We start from the raw sequence: 16,832 nt of genomic DNA on the forward strand, positions 1-16,832 counted from the left end.
TTTACATAGTCATTTGAGTTAACAATTATTTCTTTAACGTTGATAAAATCTTACATTTTGGAAATATACAAATTTAAATGTTCCGCCATTATTTAATTACAATTAGGTTAGTTCATCAAACATGGATAATCTTTGATTGGCAAATCTATATTTACATCATAATAAATGCTCGTTGTCTTAAGCGAGCTGTCTTCATTTGATAGTTACAGATAGGTGAATACATTAGTTCAACAACGCCTTGATTGGCGCGTTCATATTTGCGTCACAACATGTAGTATCACGGACATTAACAATGACTTGAGGTAACACTATATCAATTTTTCTTTTTAACACGGCATTGCAAAGTTACAAAATAAGTAAGGTCGTAACAGGTTCCCCCCTCTGTAGTTAAAGGAAAATTTGAGAAACGAAAGTGAAACAAATTTTTCTTTCTCTAAACTCTTTGCCTTTCTTATACATTTTTCCCCCCCAATAAACTTACATTTAGGTTCATTTGAGTATAAAGTTTTTTATATAGCAATTGGTTTTATTATTTCAAATTAAATGATTAGTTCAGTAGAACTAATAATCATATTGTTTCCCAAATTTTAATGCTTTATCAACATTTATAACAACACACTAGAAATTATATGGTTAGATTTCAATTAAGTACATGTCTTAAATACAATTTTATATTCAAATTTTAAACTATTAAATTAACATATCATACAATTCTCAAACGATAATATTTGATCACAACTTTTTAAACGGCTTTCTTCTTTTATTATATATATTTTTTTTCAATTCAACACAACAGTTTTTAAAGAATTAACAAACAAATACAACATATCAAGGTTACACACATTTAGTTAAACAAGAATTTGTTGCTTGATTAATTATTTCCTGTAAAGGTGATGTTCAGTTATAAGCTATTTCAGTAATCACCATTTTTTCTTTAATTAGGTTTTCTTTAAAATAAACCGCATCCCGTTCCAACTAAACAATTTCTTCATTTCTCGCTTGGCACCATTCCGACTTAACTTTAGTTTCTTTGCCAAGAGTTGGAGGAAAATCTTCTTGTTCCTTTTCACTTCCGGGCTTAGCTCCAGGAACCATCCTTGCCAATCAGGGACATCCTTTTTAGGAACCTGGTCTTCCTTCAGGGGACTGGTAACTAGCGGGGCAGGTTGATCGTCATAAAAATGGTCATTAATTAGTTCAGGGACGTTTACTAACTCCTTGCGCACTAGGGTTATCAAAGCTTCAACAGGAAGGTCGTCCACTAGCTCATCACAGGTTAGTTTGTTAACGTTTTTTGTCGTTCCCAACTTCCTTAGAGACTGCCTCAATACTAGAGGAAAATTTGTTTAGTATGTCTCTTAGTTCAGCCCTATGCTGCCTCTGCTCAGCTTCGATCTTCCTAAAGGTATCCTGTAGTCGTTCGTTTTCCTTTCGCCTAGTTTGGATCAATATTGAGGTAAAACTTTTGGTAAGATCCTCTAAATATCCCTCTAATCTTTCATTGTCAGAAGTCCAAGCGTTGGATTGTTGAAACCACTGTTTGTAGGACTTGTCGAACTCCTCCACAATTTGTTGTTCTGCTAAGCTTAACTCTTTGGGTATCTGAATAGCAGAGCTCTGTCGTTCAGCCATGTTAGTTCTCTAACAATCTTGATACGTAATGCTTGACCGTTTATCATAATCTCGCTTTTTAAAGAATTTCGAGCCAGACCTAGACCTTTATGTAATAATTATTGATCTCTCTTTTTCTCAGTAAAACCTTTTAATTCTAGAGTTTCCCACTTTTCCTTATTATTTGACCTCTCGTATAAACGTTTACAATTTAAGCCATTTTTGCTAACGCTATGAGGACTCAGCCTCTTAAAATAACAATTTCTTCCTTTAAATTGTTACAGCAATTTCTCTTCTATCCTCGAAGAGTAAGGGAATCAACCTTTTCCCCCTGGTAGCCCTTCCTTGGCTTACCAAGCAATAACCCTTACTCGGCTTATGGAAACATCCTCGGTTCCCTGTGATCAGTTTATAAGGTCTTTCTTTTCATTCAGGTTCTGCACTATTATTAAATTTCTGTTTTTCTAGGTTCCAGTCCTCCTCGGCTCGAGCTCCACTTCTCCAGCAATTCCTCTCTACGTTCGGCTGAACAATTAATTTTTTTAAGGTTGTGGAAATTCTCCTTTCCTAAAACTTCCTTCGTCCAGGGATCCCTTAGCAAAGCCACATTATTCCCTATTTCTATTATTTCATAGGGACCTAGGTAATATTCGAAAAATTTGGCGATTTCTTTGTTTGGTGCCGAACTCAGTTTACGATTTCTTTTTAACACTAAATCTCCGATGTTCAAAATATATCCGCTTTGCTCGCCTTTCTTTTTCTGAGTTCTTGGTTTATATGAGGCCAGGAACAATTTGGTTTCCCATTTGATCTTTCCTTCGTCTCCTTCGGGCCATTCTAAATGCTTCAATAAATTAGAAGGTACTGGCTTGTTATAAAATAGTTCAGCTGGGGCGTATCCTGTAGCTTCGGATACCGAATAATTAATCAGCCAGCATACTTTATTTACGTATTTGTGCCAAGAATCATGTTGCTTCGAGCAGAAAGTCCTCAGCAACCTTACGATTTCTTGGTTTACCCTTTCTACGGGATTACTTGCAGGATGATAGGGAGTGGTGAACCACGGAATTATCCCATGTTTTTTCAAGAAATTAGCCCACTTATGAGAAGTAAATTGAGTCCCTCTGTCTGATAAAACATATTTGGGTTTAGGATAATGAGCCATATATCCTTGTTCAAGTTTATTTTTTACTTCTTCAGTTTTAGCAGTCCTTAAAGGGTAAGCTATAGCGTATCGACTGCCTACATCCACCATGGTGAGGATAAAGTTAAAAGTCCCGGATCTAGGTAGCTTTCCCACTATGTCAATAGACAATACTTCATGGGGAAGTTTGTTCATAATGCTAAATTGTTGTCTACAGATCCCTTTCCTGTCCGGTTTGTTTCGGGAGCATACCAAACATTCCCGCATATATTGCGCAATCTTCTCTTTCATTTTCGGCCAAATGAAATGAAGTCTTAGTCTTTTATACGTTTTGGTGAACCCGAAATGTCCCGCTTCGTCGTGCTCGGCGACCATTACCTTAGGAACTAAAATGTCTGGAACTAGTAATCGGTAAGTTCCTCGTCCCTTCTGATCCTTGTAAAACAACAAGCCTTCATGTAGCAGGTAACCGGAATCAGGTTGCAATAGAACGTCTCAAGAGATGTTACGGCACCATTCATCTTGAAGTTGGGCGTTCCGCCACTCTTGCAGTTCTTCTCCTGCTAAACTGGGTGTTCTCGTCAATCCCACTGAGTAAGTGACTTCATTTTCAGGATCGGTATCCAGGAAATTTTCTGCTTGAGGATATCTACTTAGGACGTCGGCTATCCCATTTTGCTTCCCACTAATATGAAAAATGGACAAGTTAAATTGTTGAAGTTTTAAGGCCCAACGGGTTAACCTAGCACTCCAGTCACGGCTATTCTCTAGCCATATCAAATTTTTATGGTCAGTAGACCTCTTCCGTAATAGTCGTCTGGCTGGATTCTTCAATTGTCGAGCCTCTACGTTGTATGCCCAGTATCCAACGTCGGTGGTTGAAGTTCTAAACTGTCGTGGCCATCACGATGGGCGCCAAAAAGGATCTGTTACGTTCCTAGCAACTTTCCTCACCCTTTACTCCTATAGTCGGGAGCATGGAGTCTCTAAGGGTCTACACTGAAACCTATCTTCAGGGTAGGTGCAGAACAAATCCAACCAACGTCGTGAAGTTTTAATGAAAAGTTTATTTACTGCTTGAGTGTTTACAGCCAGTGGTTAGGTAACTCGCAACTGGAACTTGGAGATTAATGGTTAATAGATAATTTCGAAATTTTTAGAAAGGTCAAACTAGGGTGGCCCAAACCTAGGTTTTACAGAAGAGCGGCATTCACCTATTCACTTCTTCCTAGACTTGGAGTTATCACCCGAGATTGCCAATTTAGGTTTTACAGAAGAGCGGCTTGCACCTATTCACTTCTTCCTAAATTGGAACTTATATCCCATTCGGCTAACCTAGGTTTTACAGAAGAGCGGCATACACCTATTCACTTCTTCCTAGATTACACCGTTCCTATTTGGCCAGTCTAGGTCTTTAAAGAAGAGCGGCTTGCACCTATTCACTTCTACCTAGACTGACACCAGAACAGACCTCCTTACGGACCAAATTCCTTTGTATTTATACCCAAAGTTCCAGCCTCGAACACCTGTCTTTAGGTAATTTCTTATTACAATACTCTAAATTACAACAGAAAGATATTTGAAAAATACATAGTTTGGCAATTAATAATTTACAAAGAAAGTTTACATAGTCATTTGAGTTAACAATTATTTCTTTAACGTTGATAAAATCTTACATTTTGGAAATATACAAATTTAAATGTTCCGCCATTATTTAATTACAATTAGGTTAGTTCATCAAACATGGATAATCTTTGATTGGCAAATCTATATTTACATCATAATAAATGCTCGTTGTCTTAAGCGAGCTGTCTTCATTTGATAGTTACAGAAAGGTGAATACATTAGTTCAAAAACGCCTTGATTGGCGCGTTCATATTTGCGTCACAACATGTAGTATCAAGGACATTAACAATGACTTGAGGTAACACTATATCAATTTTTCTTTTTAACACGGCATTGCAAAGTTACAAAATAAGTAAGGTCGTAACAACTATGTGCCTCCATCGGGACAAAAATATCGACTTAGAAAGAACATTATATTGGCGGGTAATGTTAAGAACGGAATACTTGATGTACGTTTAATTCGTTCCGGGTTAATGATCATGGGCTACTTTAATAATAAATAACAATTCAGATCTGCTAGTTTGCAGCTCTGCATATGTCAATATTTCTATAGTCTGTGGGTTTTTGAATAAAGGGAATATATGACTACCGGTAATACGTTGCTAGTTTGGTACACAATTATGTACTACCAGGTGTTTTACCCACAATTGTGGCAGAAGGGCTGTGTGACGTCATAAATCCAAGATGGCTACCGCTTCATGCACTAACTAAGCAAATCCATCATAACTCCTTTAATAATGATTTTGGAAAACTTTTTATAGATATATGTTTTGTTAAGAATTAAAAAAGGAACAAAATTGATTCTTCCTTCACGTCTCGCACTGTTATGGAGATATATCCTGTGAAACTATTTCGTGCCCTTTTGTGCAAGGATTCTATGCATATTTTACACTTTACTTGACATTCTGACATACAAAGGGGGGGAGGAATTACTGCCTGTGATATTTTGTTGATGCCTACTATTGTGGCGTATTGCCTGTGTGACATCATACATCTAAGATGGCTGCCTCTGCAGACATTAACAAACAAAAATGACCATATTTCTTAACTCATTTAAGAGTATTTTTGACCATTTGTAAGTTTGTTGGGTTTTTACACGAAGGAAAGACATGTGTATGGAAGATGCTTTCATTTGGAGGCATGCAATGATGTATTACTACAGGTGTTTTGCTGGATAATGTGTCAGATACCATACATGACATCAGAAATCCAAGATGCCGCCTTGGAGGTTCTGCACATGATAGATATAGTGTCCATATCCTGATTTAGAGTTCGTTTATCAGATTTTTCCTGAGGCATTTTCTGTTAATAATTAAAAAGTGAAAAGTATTATTATAATTTTTATAACTACAGTAGAGTCCAAAAGTTAATCATAACTAAGATATGAGAAAATGTTTTATTAATAAAGTGACAGAACTGCAGTGAAAATTAATCAAAACGTTATATGGTATACAATAGAGTAGAATGCATGAAATTAACAATTGTTTTTCAGTGCAAAGATACATGCAAAAAATAAGAAAATGGAAGATATTTCCTTTACGAAAAAAGAGACTTGTATGGGATGAAGTTATCCCTAACAGCTACACAACCTTGCAACGACGTAGCATGCTATTTACAAGGTGGTTCAAGAGTTCTACAGGCAGCTGGTTCCATTTCGCATGAAGAGGAGTGTGGAGCTCTGGAAATGTCTTTGGTGGAGGATCGCGAGCTAACTCGTCTCCTTAAGACACTACAGGATTTATGTCTGGGGACCTTGGTGGCCAGTCCATGCGGTGGATTTATTCACCTTCAAGAAAGTCATCCACCAATTTGATTCGATGCGCACGATTGCAAATTCTGGCTCATGAATGGTTCTGTGACAAATGCTTGTCTACCCGTTGTATTTTTGTAAAGCTTTGAATATGTATTTGAAAATGAATTGCCGATTTTGTACTTGTAATAATCAAATATGTCAGAAGTTTAGGGAGTTTGAACCGCCAATCTCCGCTTTAAATACGGCCATAAAATATCTCACTTGACGTTGAAACATGATAATGCATATCTTATGCAGATACTGAACAATCTACAAATTATCTGGGCTAGCCTTCTTACATCTTTCAAAAATGTTATTAACCTTCTTCTCAGGAAAATAAGAAGTCGACAGGATTCTAGCGGGGGTACATTATTTTTTGTTACGCCAGTTCCATGTTTATTTATTGCAAATAATTAAACTTTAAAAGTTTATTTTAAGTCCATTAGTCCGGATCAAAGACCGTATAGTTTAAGGTGGGTTATGAACAATTCAAACGACGAGCAACTTAAGTCGCGCTCCATGCAAGTTATTGCCAAAAATTCCATTCCAAATACCTATTCATAGGAATTACACGCGAGTTAATCGAGTGAATAATTATATTGTACAGTGGGATGCACAATTATTGCTCGGCAAATTGTCCATGACGATTTTCATTAATTTTTCTCTTGGGTCCTACGTAGTTTAAGGAATACATTTTTAAAGTACGCTGGTGCAGAGGTTGTCAGCAGCTTGTTTGGCGTTGTGTCTCAATTCTTGAAGCTCTCATTGGGTAGAAACAAAGTGTGCATGAACATGGTGATTGACAATTTGCTTGGTAATACTTATGCATCCCACTGTACATACATAACTGTTAGATAAGAAGTTCTAGAATTGAGAATTTCCTTCCTAGAAAGCAATTTAAAATGGTAAATAAGTGTAAGCACACAGGATGAGAAATAAAACACGAGTGTTCGAGTTTGAACGGAGTTAAAAAATCTAATAATCTTGGTTAAAACAGATTATCTTGAAAATAAACAAAAAACAGTTAATTATTTATAATTTATGGATAGTCAATTTGATGTTTCCCCTGTGGTATCTCGATAGCAATTACAATTGGATACATTCCTGGATATATAGTATTTTGTGACAAATGCTTAAATTGAAACATCTGCGCTTCATAAATTCTACCAAAAGAAATAAATGTTCATCAACAGTAATGGATTTTTTTATACAACATTTGATTTAAGAATCTTAAATAATACGTCATATTATGAGGCAGAAAAGAAGAAAATAAAAGCAACATACACATTACTTTCATCTGTTATTGATACCAACACCAATTTTATATGTGATGATGCTAAAAGTTGATGATAGTGCTTTTAGCAGATATTTTAAGTAAAAAAGGAAGGACAAGATTTCTTACAATGAGTGAACCTGCTAAGGTTTCTAGTGATCAGATATTTGCAACATTAGCAAATTTATCAGATTTGCCAAATTATTTTGATAAAGCCAAGGAAGACTTCCACGAGAGATTCAAGCAGAAGTCAGATACAGGCATGAAAATCACCGATTACAATTGCATCAGAACCCTTGGAACAGGATCATTCGGACGTGTGATGCTTGCATCCCACAAACAAAGTGGATACTTTTGTGCCGTGAAAATTCTCGACAAACAAAAAATCATCAAACTGAAGCAAGTAGAACACACGGTCAACGAGAAGAAAATATTGCAAGGTATTAGATACCCTTTTTCAGTGCATTTGAAATTTGCTTTCAAAGATAACGATTACCTCTACATCGCAATGCCTTACATTAATGGGGGTGAGATGTTCTCGCACCTCAGAAAGTTCGGTAAATTCAGTGAAGCCCATGCTAAATTTTACGCATGTCAAGTAATTCTTTGTTTTGAATACTTACATTACCTCAGTTTAGTACATAGAGACCTTAAGCCGGAGAACATATTGATATGTAACAATGGATACTTGAAGTTAACAGATTTTGGATTTTGTAAAATTGTGAAAGGTCGAACATACACACTTTGTGGTACTCCTGAGTACTTGGCACCTGAAATCATACTAAGCAAAGGATACGGTTCATCTGTTGATTGGTGGTCTTTTGGTGTTTTGATATTTGAAATGGTCGCTGGATATCCCCCTTTCTATGCTGATGAACCAATCAAGATATACGAAAAAATAGTGGCCTGCAAAGTAAAATATCCGAACAATTTTAGCCCTGAGCTGAAAGATTTGTTGAAAAACATCCTGACTGTGGATTTGTCGAAAAGATATGGTAATCTTAAAAATGGCGTTGATGATCTTAAACAACACAAGTGGTTTAGTGGTTCAGACTGGCTGGCTCTTCTTAAATTAAATGTGGAACCTCCATTCGTTCCAAAATGTAAAGGTGCTGGTGACTATAGCAATTTTGATAAATATGATGAAGAAGCTCTAAAGAGAAGCTCAAAAGAAAAATTTCCAAAAGAGTTTGAAGATTTTTAAACGACCGCGCAAATGACTGAACTACTGTTGTTATATGAGTATTGCACAACGTGAAAATAATGCCTAAATATTTCCGATTAATTTCGAGAATTTTGTGGTGACACAAAGAGCTTTAAATTTTTTCTGTTATATTCAATAGTCAATACAATCCAATGCAAAGAATAAATTGATGATTTTGTGTGCGTGTGTCTATGTATGGGTGTGTGTGTGCGCGCTACTATGAAGATAATATTTAAGCAGTGAACATCAGAAAATGAGAGAAGTAAATATGTGTAGTCCTGTTCTCATGCACTAATATCCTTGGATATGCGAGAACTCAGAAGGTTTAACCGTGCGCCGCTTCCCCCACTCGGTGATCTGTTGTCTGCTGGAAGACCTTGGCAGTCATTACCTACTAAAAGGAGCGCAGGAGACAGCACGTGCTTACTGCTTTGTTCTCTGCCAACCACAGCTCGCCCTTCCCTTTGCGAGGGGAATTTGAAAACTTGGCTGCCACACACACAGCAGATGTGAGTAGAAGGCAACCGACACATCGGAAGCAGGTATTTCAGATGGCGAGAGGAAAATAATTTGACCTCGAAGGGCTTCAATAGCTCATTGAAATTTTTTGCTAGCCCTTTCGAAGGACTCGTGCATCAGCACGAGCATATGTTTGACAACAACGGCCCTCAGACGACAGATCATTTCTGGGTGAGAGCTGTACCAGGATAAAACGTGATCTCCCCTCCTCGAGACGTCTACAACTAACAAAAAATAGTAAATTTACGAAAGAGTAAATTGCATTCACCCCTCTTGACGTCTAAAATGACACTATCAAATGAATAAATCTAAAAATAAATCGTCATTTATCATAAGAAGATTAACGATTACCTTCCCCTTCCTCCTGATATCTAGAACGGACTCCCCCTGTAGTTCAAAATTATGCGAGCTTCCTCTCCCCAGTGGCGTGCCCAAGGGTGAGGGGGGTTGCTGAGGTTCATAACCCCCCCATTTTGCCCAGTATTCCTAAAAAAAAACTAAAAAAACGCTAAAGGCTTGAACATCGCCCTCAGAAAATTCCTGGGTGCACCTTTGCGTATAATGAAGGTGTACCGAGACACATTTCAGTGCATAGGAATTCTACTTTCTACACTATAGGCCCAGGTCGGATTACCGTACTTGGCACAGAGAAGACTTAATCAAACAAGCAAATATCATGACAAGAGTACTATCTCGATATTTACTTTAACAAAATTCTGCTCTCTCTTCGAGTCGGACAGGAAGTCTCTGTGTCATCTAGATTTTACAGACGACTGTCTAATTCTCGGTGTCGTCTTGACAAGTGTAGGAAGGAACCGGTCTCGTAGTTCGAGATGAGAACGAAACTAGTCTCGCTTTGCTACAATTGTGAAGAAAAAATTGCCTTGGTGAAAATTTCTCAGACACGACCTCCAATTCAACCTATGGCAGAGAATTGCGGACCACGTACAGCGGCAGGCAAGATGGACTTACCATCTCGAAATGCACAACGAAATAATTTTTATGTTCACTGGCAGATAATCCTGGTGAGTTGGAGTATCTTGACATATTTGATAGATATCATTCTCTCCCTGTCCCCTCCCGGAAAAGGTAAACTGTCGGCAAGGGAGTAACCAGACAGGCAAATTTGAGAAGGATCCAGCAGGTGTAGTTGCTCTTTCCTAGCTCCAAAACACATTTTAAAAAGACCATTGTTAACTATGCATGCATTCGTAATGATTAGCTAACATTTTTATATGGTCAAAGTAGAGGTAGAAGAACATAAACCAATGCAGGCGCCAACCCCTTTTTCTCAGGAGCCGGCTTATTTTTTTTTCTTTTCTTCGAGATCCGGACTCCCCCGGATAAGTCAATGACAATAAGGTTTAGAAGAAACATCAATGGTGTAAGGTTCTATAATTAAGCAGGCGCGCTCATACATGACGTTAGTTCTGTAAGATAAAGCTCTTTTATTTATCCGGTACTTACATAAAAATGATAAAAACTATATTGGGTTATATTAATTAAACATTGAATTACTTATCGGTGTTTTGCATTTGCTGTGAACCTTTACGTTTCGGGATATTCACTCACAACATGTACGTACTTACTTCATACAAGTCTAAAAGAGAAGTTACCTATGAACACTTAGCGTTAGTTGAAAAATATTACATTAGGAAGAAAACCTAGCTCATGATCATTGATTATATACCTTGTCAGCTGCTACTAACAAGCTTTCGGTCAACATTACATTTTGCTATTTATGTCGTCACTAATTTTCTTCTTAGCATGGGCCTCCCCGATGGCGTAGTGGTAATGTCGTCGCCTAGTAATCAAGGGCTCCCAGATTCGATACCCGGTGGAGGCACATGGCACAGTGGTTCGAATCCCACTTTAAACTGAGGGTCCAGTCGCGGTAGCTCAGTCGTTAGTCGACCTCCGTGGTGGAGTGGTTAGCACAGCGGGCTACAACGCCAGGGGTTCCGAGTTCGAGTCCCGGGTTAGGCATGGGTATTTGTGTTTGTCCAAATGAGATAAACTGAGAATACTGTAAAAAAAATTGATAAGTGTAAAAGTTGAGAAAGTGTGGATGACGGGGGGATACAGCCGCGTAGGGGTATTCCTTAAAAAAAAAAAGAAAAAAAAATCGTTGGGCGTCTGACTACCATGCCAGAGACCCGGGTTCGATCCCCGGCGAAGATTTTTTTCCACCTGTTCAAGCGGCTCCGGCGCCCACCCAGCGTCGTATAAAGTGGGTACCTGGAGGAAACTCTGGGTGGTAAAGGTGGCCAGGGGCGTGGTGCTGATCACATCACCCCCACTGTCGGCAGTGATCAAGATCACCCTAACTCCACACCCCTATACGCCTTCATGGCGTGGTGCAAGTACAGGGGAGCACTTTACCTTTTACCAGTCCCGATTAGCCTTCCTGTGCATAAAGTGGACTTAAAACAACAAATCAATCAAAAAGCCTTCTTAGCATATTTTCTTTAAAAAATAATGTTTATGGTCCTAAGTAGATATATTAATTTACTAAGTTGTAACATTTCTATTTTACTTCATATTCATACGTTGTCGTAGTACTAATAGTAATAATAGTATTATCATTATTTTATTACACGTGTGTTCTACTCCATAAAGGTCGCCACTCACGGTCACGCCTAGCTTGATGCCGTGCTTGTCAGACTGTTCATGCTAAAACCTACCGCGTGGAAATGGGGAGATTGGCTCGTCATTCCAAGCATGAAGGATCAAACATGTTTGTTTCTTACTGACGTGCCTGGAATAATGGCAAACCGGATCCAGAAACAAAAAGACCAGGATCGGGAAAATATTTCCCTGTCAGATCCCGGATCGTGAAAGAACCTTCATTTGTTGGGATGTCATAATGTCAGGACTTCCCGAATACTGGAAAGAAAAAAAATCCACTATTTCGGAATACTAAGTCTGTGACACATTGGGAAAATGTCGACTTTCGGGACTCTTAAATTGGCCAACGTTGGGATTGAATTTAATAATGGTCAAGCCAAACGTTAAGTGTGGCAAAAAAGGACGATATGTTGGCAGTGAATGAATGAGCAGGCCAGAAACGTGACCTTCTGTACGGTATCAATCAGAGGCGAAGCGTCCGGTCATCGGGAGATGCGGCGATGACAAAGCAAAATAATAATAAAAAAAGGATTTTTAAATATTTTAGAGAAGAAGTAAAAAAAAAGTCAGAATACTCGCATATTTGAGCGAAATTAGTCACTCGACGCCATGAAACAGATAGAAATACGCAAGAGATTCGCTAAGTTTAGCGAATCGAAAGGAGAGCCCAGTTCTACCCCCCGTGCCCAGCCGTCCCGCTACGTTTCTTGTTGAGTGCAATGGTGTCAGGCGGGCCAACTCATCGCAGCAGGTCTGCGAATCCAAGGTCCTTCGACCGCTTTTCTCCCGCTCTTGAAGGTCTGGTCATAAGAGGCCTTTTTTCAGCCCCCTTGTTTGCAAACACGGCAGGCTTTCAGTGACGTCATAAGTAAGCAAAAGCACAAATTTCCCCACGGTTTAGTGCTAGAAAGAACTGGGGGAGAGCAGTTCTCGAGACATTGTATTTTTTTTCTTTCTTTTGATCCTGGGGTTCAAATATCGTTTTCTGAAAATAATGTTCTTACTTTACAAAACAGGAGGTACTTCAATGTAACAAGACTGATCAAGATTTTTGTTCTCGAGGTGACTTAGACAGAACCTTTTCCCTAACATATCTTACTTTCACACCAGGGATGGTCAACAACATCAGGATTCCGCAAAATTTAAAATCTCGATTCGAAATTTTTACTACCCGGTTTTCGGAGAGAGACGTTTAACAATTTTTCCATTTTTCGGGTAGAATTTAAGAAAGTTTAGTCTTCCTTATTTTACAATCATATACAACGTAAAAGAAAATGAATTTGGCCATCTCTACTTCACACGTCTGTACGAACACTGTTATCATCATTATCAATGTAGAAATCCCCCTCCCCCTCCACGGTTGAAGGATTGATCCTGACGTTTGGCAGGTCTTGCGATGACTACGTAAAAATGTCACGCTTCGCCACCGGTATCAATATTCGAAGATCCCGGTCATTATACGGTATGCGCCAAAATATACAGTACTGAAACTCGCGCATCTCGAACACATGGTTGCGTTTGTCGACGGGGCATAGCTCCAGCTGCACGTGTTCGCAGTAGTGAAAAGGAAGTTGTGTTGTGCAGTTGTTGTTGGAAATGGGTCTCTCGACGGAGGAAAAAGTATTAATTGTTGAGCATTATTTCCGCTCATACGGAAGCGGTCGTGAAGGTGGACCGAGTTTGAAAAAGGTGGCAGAACAATTTCGAGATGAGTTTAATAAGACGGCACCAAGTAACACAGTTATGCTGTCTATTGTTACGAAATTTCGGCGTAATGGTAGTGTACTGTGTCAACGGAAGGGGAAGTCTGGTCGACCAGTTACTGTTTCGACAAATGATAATCACGCACGTGTTCTCCAGCAGGTGCTGCATTCGCCCCGACGAAGTCTACGACGAACGGCCTTGAAACTGAACGTCAGCGGTACGTCCGTTCGCCGATTGTTTAAGAACATAGGTGGATTTCCGTACCGGATACAGATTGGACAACGCTTGACAGAGCCAGATATGCGAGCCAGGATGGTGTATTGTGGAACATGTTTGGCCATGGTGTACGAGGATCCAGATTTCTTGAATAATGTGTGGTTCTCCGACGAAAGTCACATTCACTTGAACGGCTACATCAATCGCCAGACAACTCGCTTCCTTGGTTTTGAGCGGTCAGATGTTATCGTCCAGAAACCGCTACATATTGCACGTGTGACGATATGGTGTGCCATCTCAGCACACGGTTTATTAGGCCCCTATTTCGTTGAAAATGAGGAAGGCAATGCTCTTACCGTCAACCAAGAACGCTACAGGGGTTTAGTGATCGACCCATTTCTTCAGGATTTGAGAAGGTTCTGTCGTGCAAGGAACATTCAGATGAATAGACAGTGGTATCAACAGGACGGGGCGACCAGCCATACCGTTCGAGAATCTCTAGCCATGCTGCAGGAAATCTTTCCAGTACGAATCATTTCACGTGGTACTGACTTCCCATACCCGTCCCATTCCCCCGATCTCACACCACCTGATGCCTACTTGTGGGGAATGTTAAAGGAGAGTGTGTTCAACTGTGAAGATCCACCAAAAACTGTGCCTGCATTACGTAAGCAAATCATCTCCTTTTCCAGGAGTCTGCAGCAACCTTTGTTTCAGGATATGTTTGAGAATCTGCGTGAACGATATGAACACTGTCTACACCGAGGCGGTGCACACTTTGAACACTTACATTATGCATACCGTGGTAAAAAAAAAAACACGCTAATGTTATCCTCAGTAACGTATAATTCATAAGAAGCAGCTTTGAGATGTACTTTTGTTCATCTTTTCATTTCTGTTGCGTTTCTTATTTAAACACTGGACTGATTATATACACTATTTAATGTACACTGACACTGGACTACATTGGAATGGCGTCGACCACCGCGTAGCAATGTCTCTCGCTGTTCTCTCGTTCAGTGCGGGTATTTCCCGATATGTACCACGGCCTGCACAGTCTCCGAAGCAGATCTGCACTGTCCTGCCACCTAGTGGCGACAAATATAATGAATACTTATGATATGCAAATTTTCACACATTGATGACACAAATAATAATACATACACTAATCTATCCCAAACATAGTCCCCCCCTCTTGATCGAGTCGATCAACAAAAGTACAACTAATGATCTACTGGAAGAGGCACTAGTTTGTTAACTGGACGTTTATAAGTTGAAGATGAAGTGCGAACAGTTGCAACACGCACTAGTCCATCCGCACCAGGATGCACTTGTTCAACTATAGCAAGTTTCCATGTAAGTGGAGGTAGGTGATCTTCCTTCACTAAGACCACTGTTCCTGGTTCCAAATTCTTCTTGTGGGTGTTCCACTTGGTCCTCTGCTGCAGGGAATGCAAGTAGTCCTTTGACCAACGGTCCCATAGTTGTTGGTACATCTGCTGCAATCTCTGCCATGTGGATAAACTGGATTCTTTGATGTTAGTTAGACTAGGCTCAGGAAAACTAGTTAGGGGTGCACCAATAAGGAAATGGCCAGGGGTTATAAAACTGGGATCTGTAGGGTCATGTGACAATACTGTGAGGGGCCTGGAGTTAAGACAGGCTTCGATTTGAACTAAGAGTGTTTCAAGTTCTTCGAAAGTGAGAGCAGAGTTCCCTACGATTCTTCTCAGGTGATGCTTCATAGACTTCACTCCTGCTTCACAAAGTCCAGCCATATTTGGGCTATTAGGTGGTAGAAAATGCCATTTGAATCCTTCTTGAGCTGCATGGTCTTCTATAGACTTGCTGAAGTCTGTTGATTGGAATATATTCTTCAAGTCTTGTATTTCACGATTGGCACCGACGAAATTTCTTCCGTTGTCGCTGTACAAGTTCAAACATTGTCCTCTACGTGCTGTAAATCTTCGCAAAGCTGCAATGAATGACTTGGTGCTGAGATCTCCGACCAATTCTAGGTGTATGGCCTTTGTGGCAAAGCATACAAATACTGCTACATATGCTTTCAACCTTGATTTGCTTCTAGTGATCGACGGCTTGATGATAATTGGTCCAGCGTAATCAACTCCAGTGTTTAGAAATGGTCTAGTGGACTGTATTCTGGATGGTGGTAATTGTCCCATGAGTTGGTTGGAAATAGATGCTCTTAATTTGAAACAAATGAGGCACTTATGCAGAATAGCTCTGACCACTTGTCTGGCTCTTGGTATCCAGTACTCCTGTCGTAATGAAGATATAAGGAGTTGCGGTCCTGCATGTAATAACCTGTGGTGTTCTGAAAGAATGATGAATTCAGTTAAATGATGGTGGCAATATGATTTGATGTTTGCTATCATATGGTAGCTGTGAGTGCCTAAGTCTTCCTCCAACTCTGAGTACTTGCTTGTCATCGAGGAAAGGATGCAAGTCTGAAAGTTTACTATCCTTTAACACCTGACAGTTAGAAGACAATTCTCGTATTTCCTTGCCATAAACTTCGTGTTGGACGCTTCTAATGCAAGTATGCAATGCTGATCTTAAGTCACTTGCTGACAATGATCCTATGTGTTTCTCTTGTTTTTTCCTCGCATTGTGTAGAAATCTCAAACAATATGCAATCACTCTTTGAAGTTTCAATAACGACGAAAATCTGCTGATAAATTCTATTGTTGGTGCATTTGTGACTAGACTTACTGTACTTGTTCTTTGTTCTTCAAGTTCGTCGAGTTCAAAGTCATTATCCCTTGACGATGTTGGACTCAAAGGCCATGATGTTGTTGGAAGTGATAGCCAATCAGGGCCATGAAACCACATTTGAGAGGTGTGTAGTGAGCCTACATTTGTCCCTCTGCTGATTAAATCTGCGGGGTTCTGTGCTGACACTACATGTGTCCAGTACTGAGGCTTAGTACATTCTTGAATTTGTGAAACTCTATTCGCTACAAAGGTTTTCCATCGTCTTGCAGGTGATGCAAACCACGCCAGTACGATCTTCGAATCGGTCCACAGATTGATTCTACTGACTTCCAATTGTAGTAGATGTAACACCTTGTGTGTTAGTTTCGCCAGCAACAAG

The 16,832-nt window shown here is 39.5% G+C and overlaps 1 protein-coding gene and 1 pseudogene across 1 annotated transcript; one reads left to right on the top strand and one right to left on the bottom strand.

Moving 5' to 3' along the window:
• The first annotated feature begins 7,481 nt into the window (after nucleotides 1-7,481).
• On the top strand, nucleotides 7,482-8,803 carry LOC146001243 (cAMP-dependent protein kinase catalytic subunit alpha pseudogene; annotated as a pseudogene).
• A 6,137-nt stretch (nucleotides 8,804-14,940) lies between these two features.
• On the bottom strand, nucleotides 14,941-16,167 carry LOC146001340 (uncharacterized). Its single transcript, XM_083138655.1, has one exon. It carries the CDS (start codon nucleotides 16,165-16,167, stop codon nucleotides 14,941-14,943), a length of 1,227 nt encoding a protein of 408 aa, XP_082994781.1.
• Nucleotides 16,168-16,832: the final 665 nt, after the last annotated feature.

This window comes from Lepisma saccharinum, chromosome 17, assembly GCF_977018435.1.
Source record: "Lepisma saccharinum chromosome 17, izLepSacc3.1, whole genome shotgun sequence".
Classification (NCBI taxonomy): domain Eukaryota; kingdom Metazoa; phylum Arthropoda; class Insecta; order Zygentoma; family Lepismatidae; genus Lepisma; species Lepisma saccharinum.

Coding starts and splice junctions, on each gene's coding strand:
- LOC146001340 (XM_083138655.1), bottom strand. CDS start 16,167: ATGACAAGCAAGTACTCAGAGTTGGAGGAAGACTTAGGCACTCACAGC.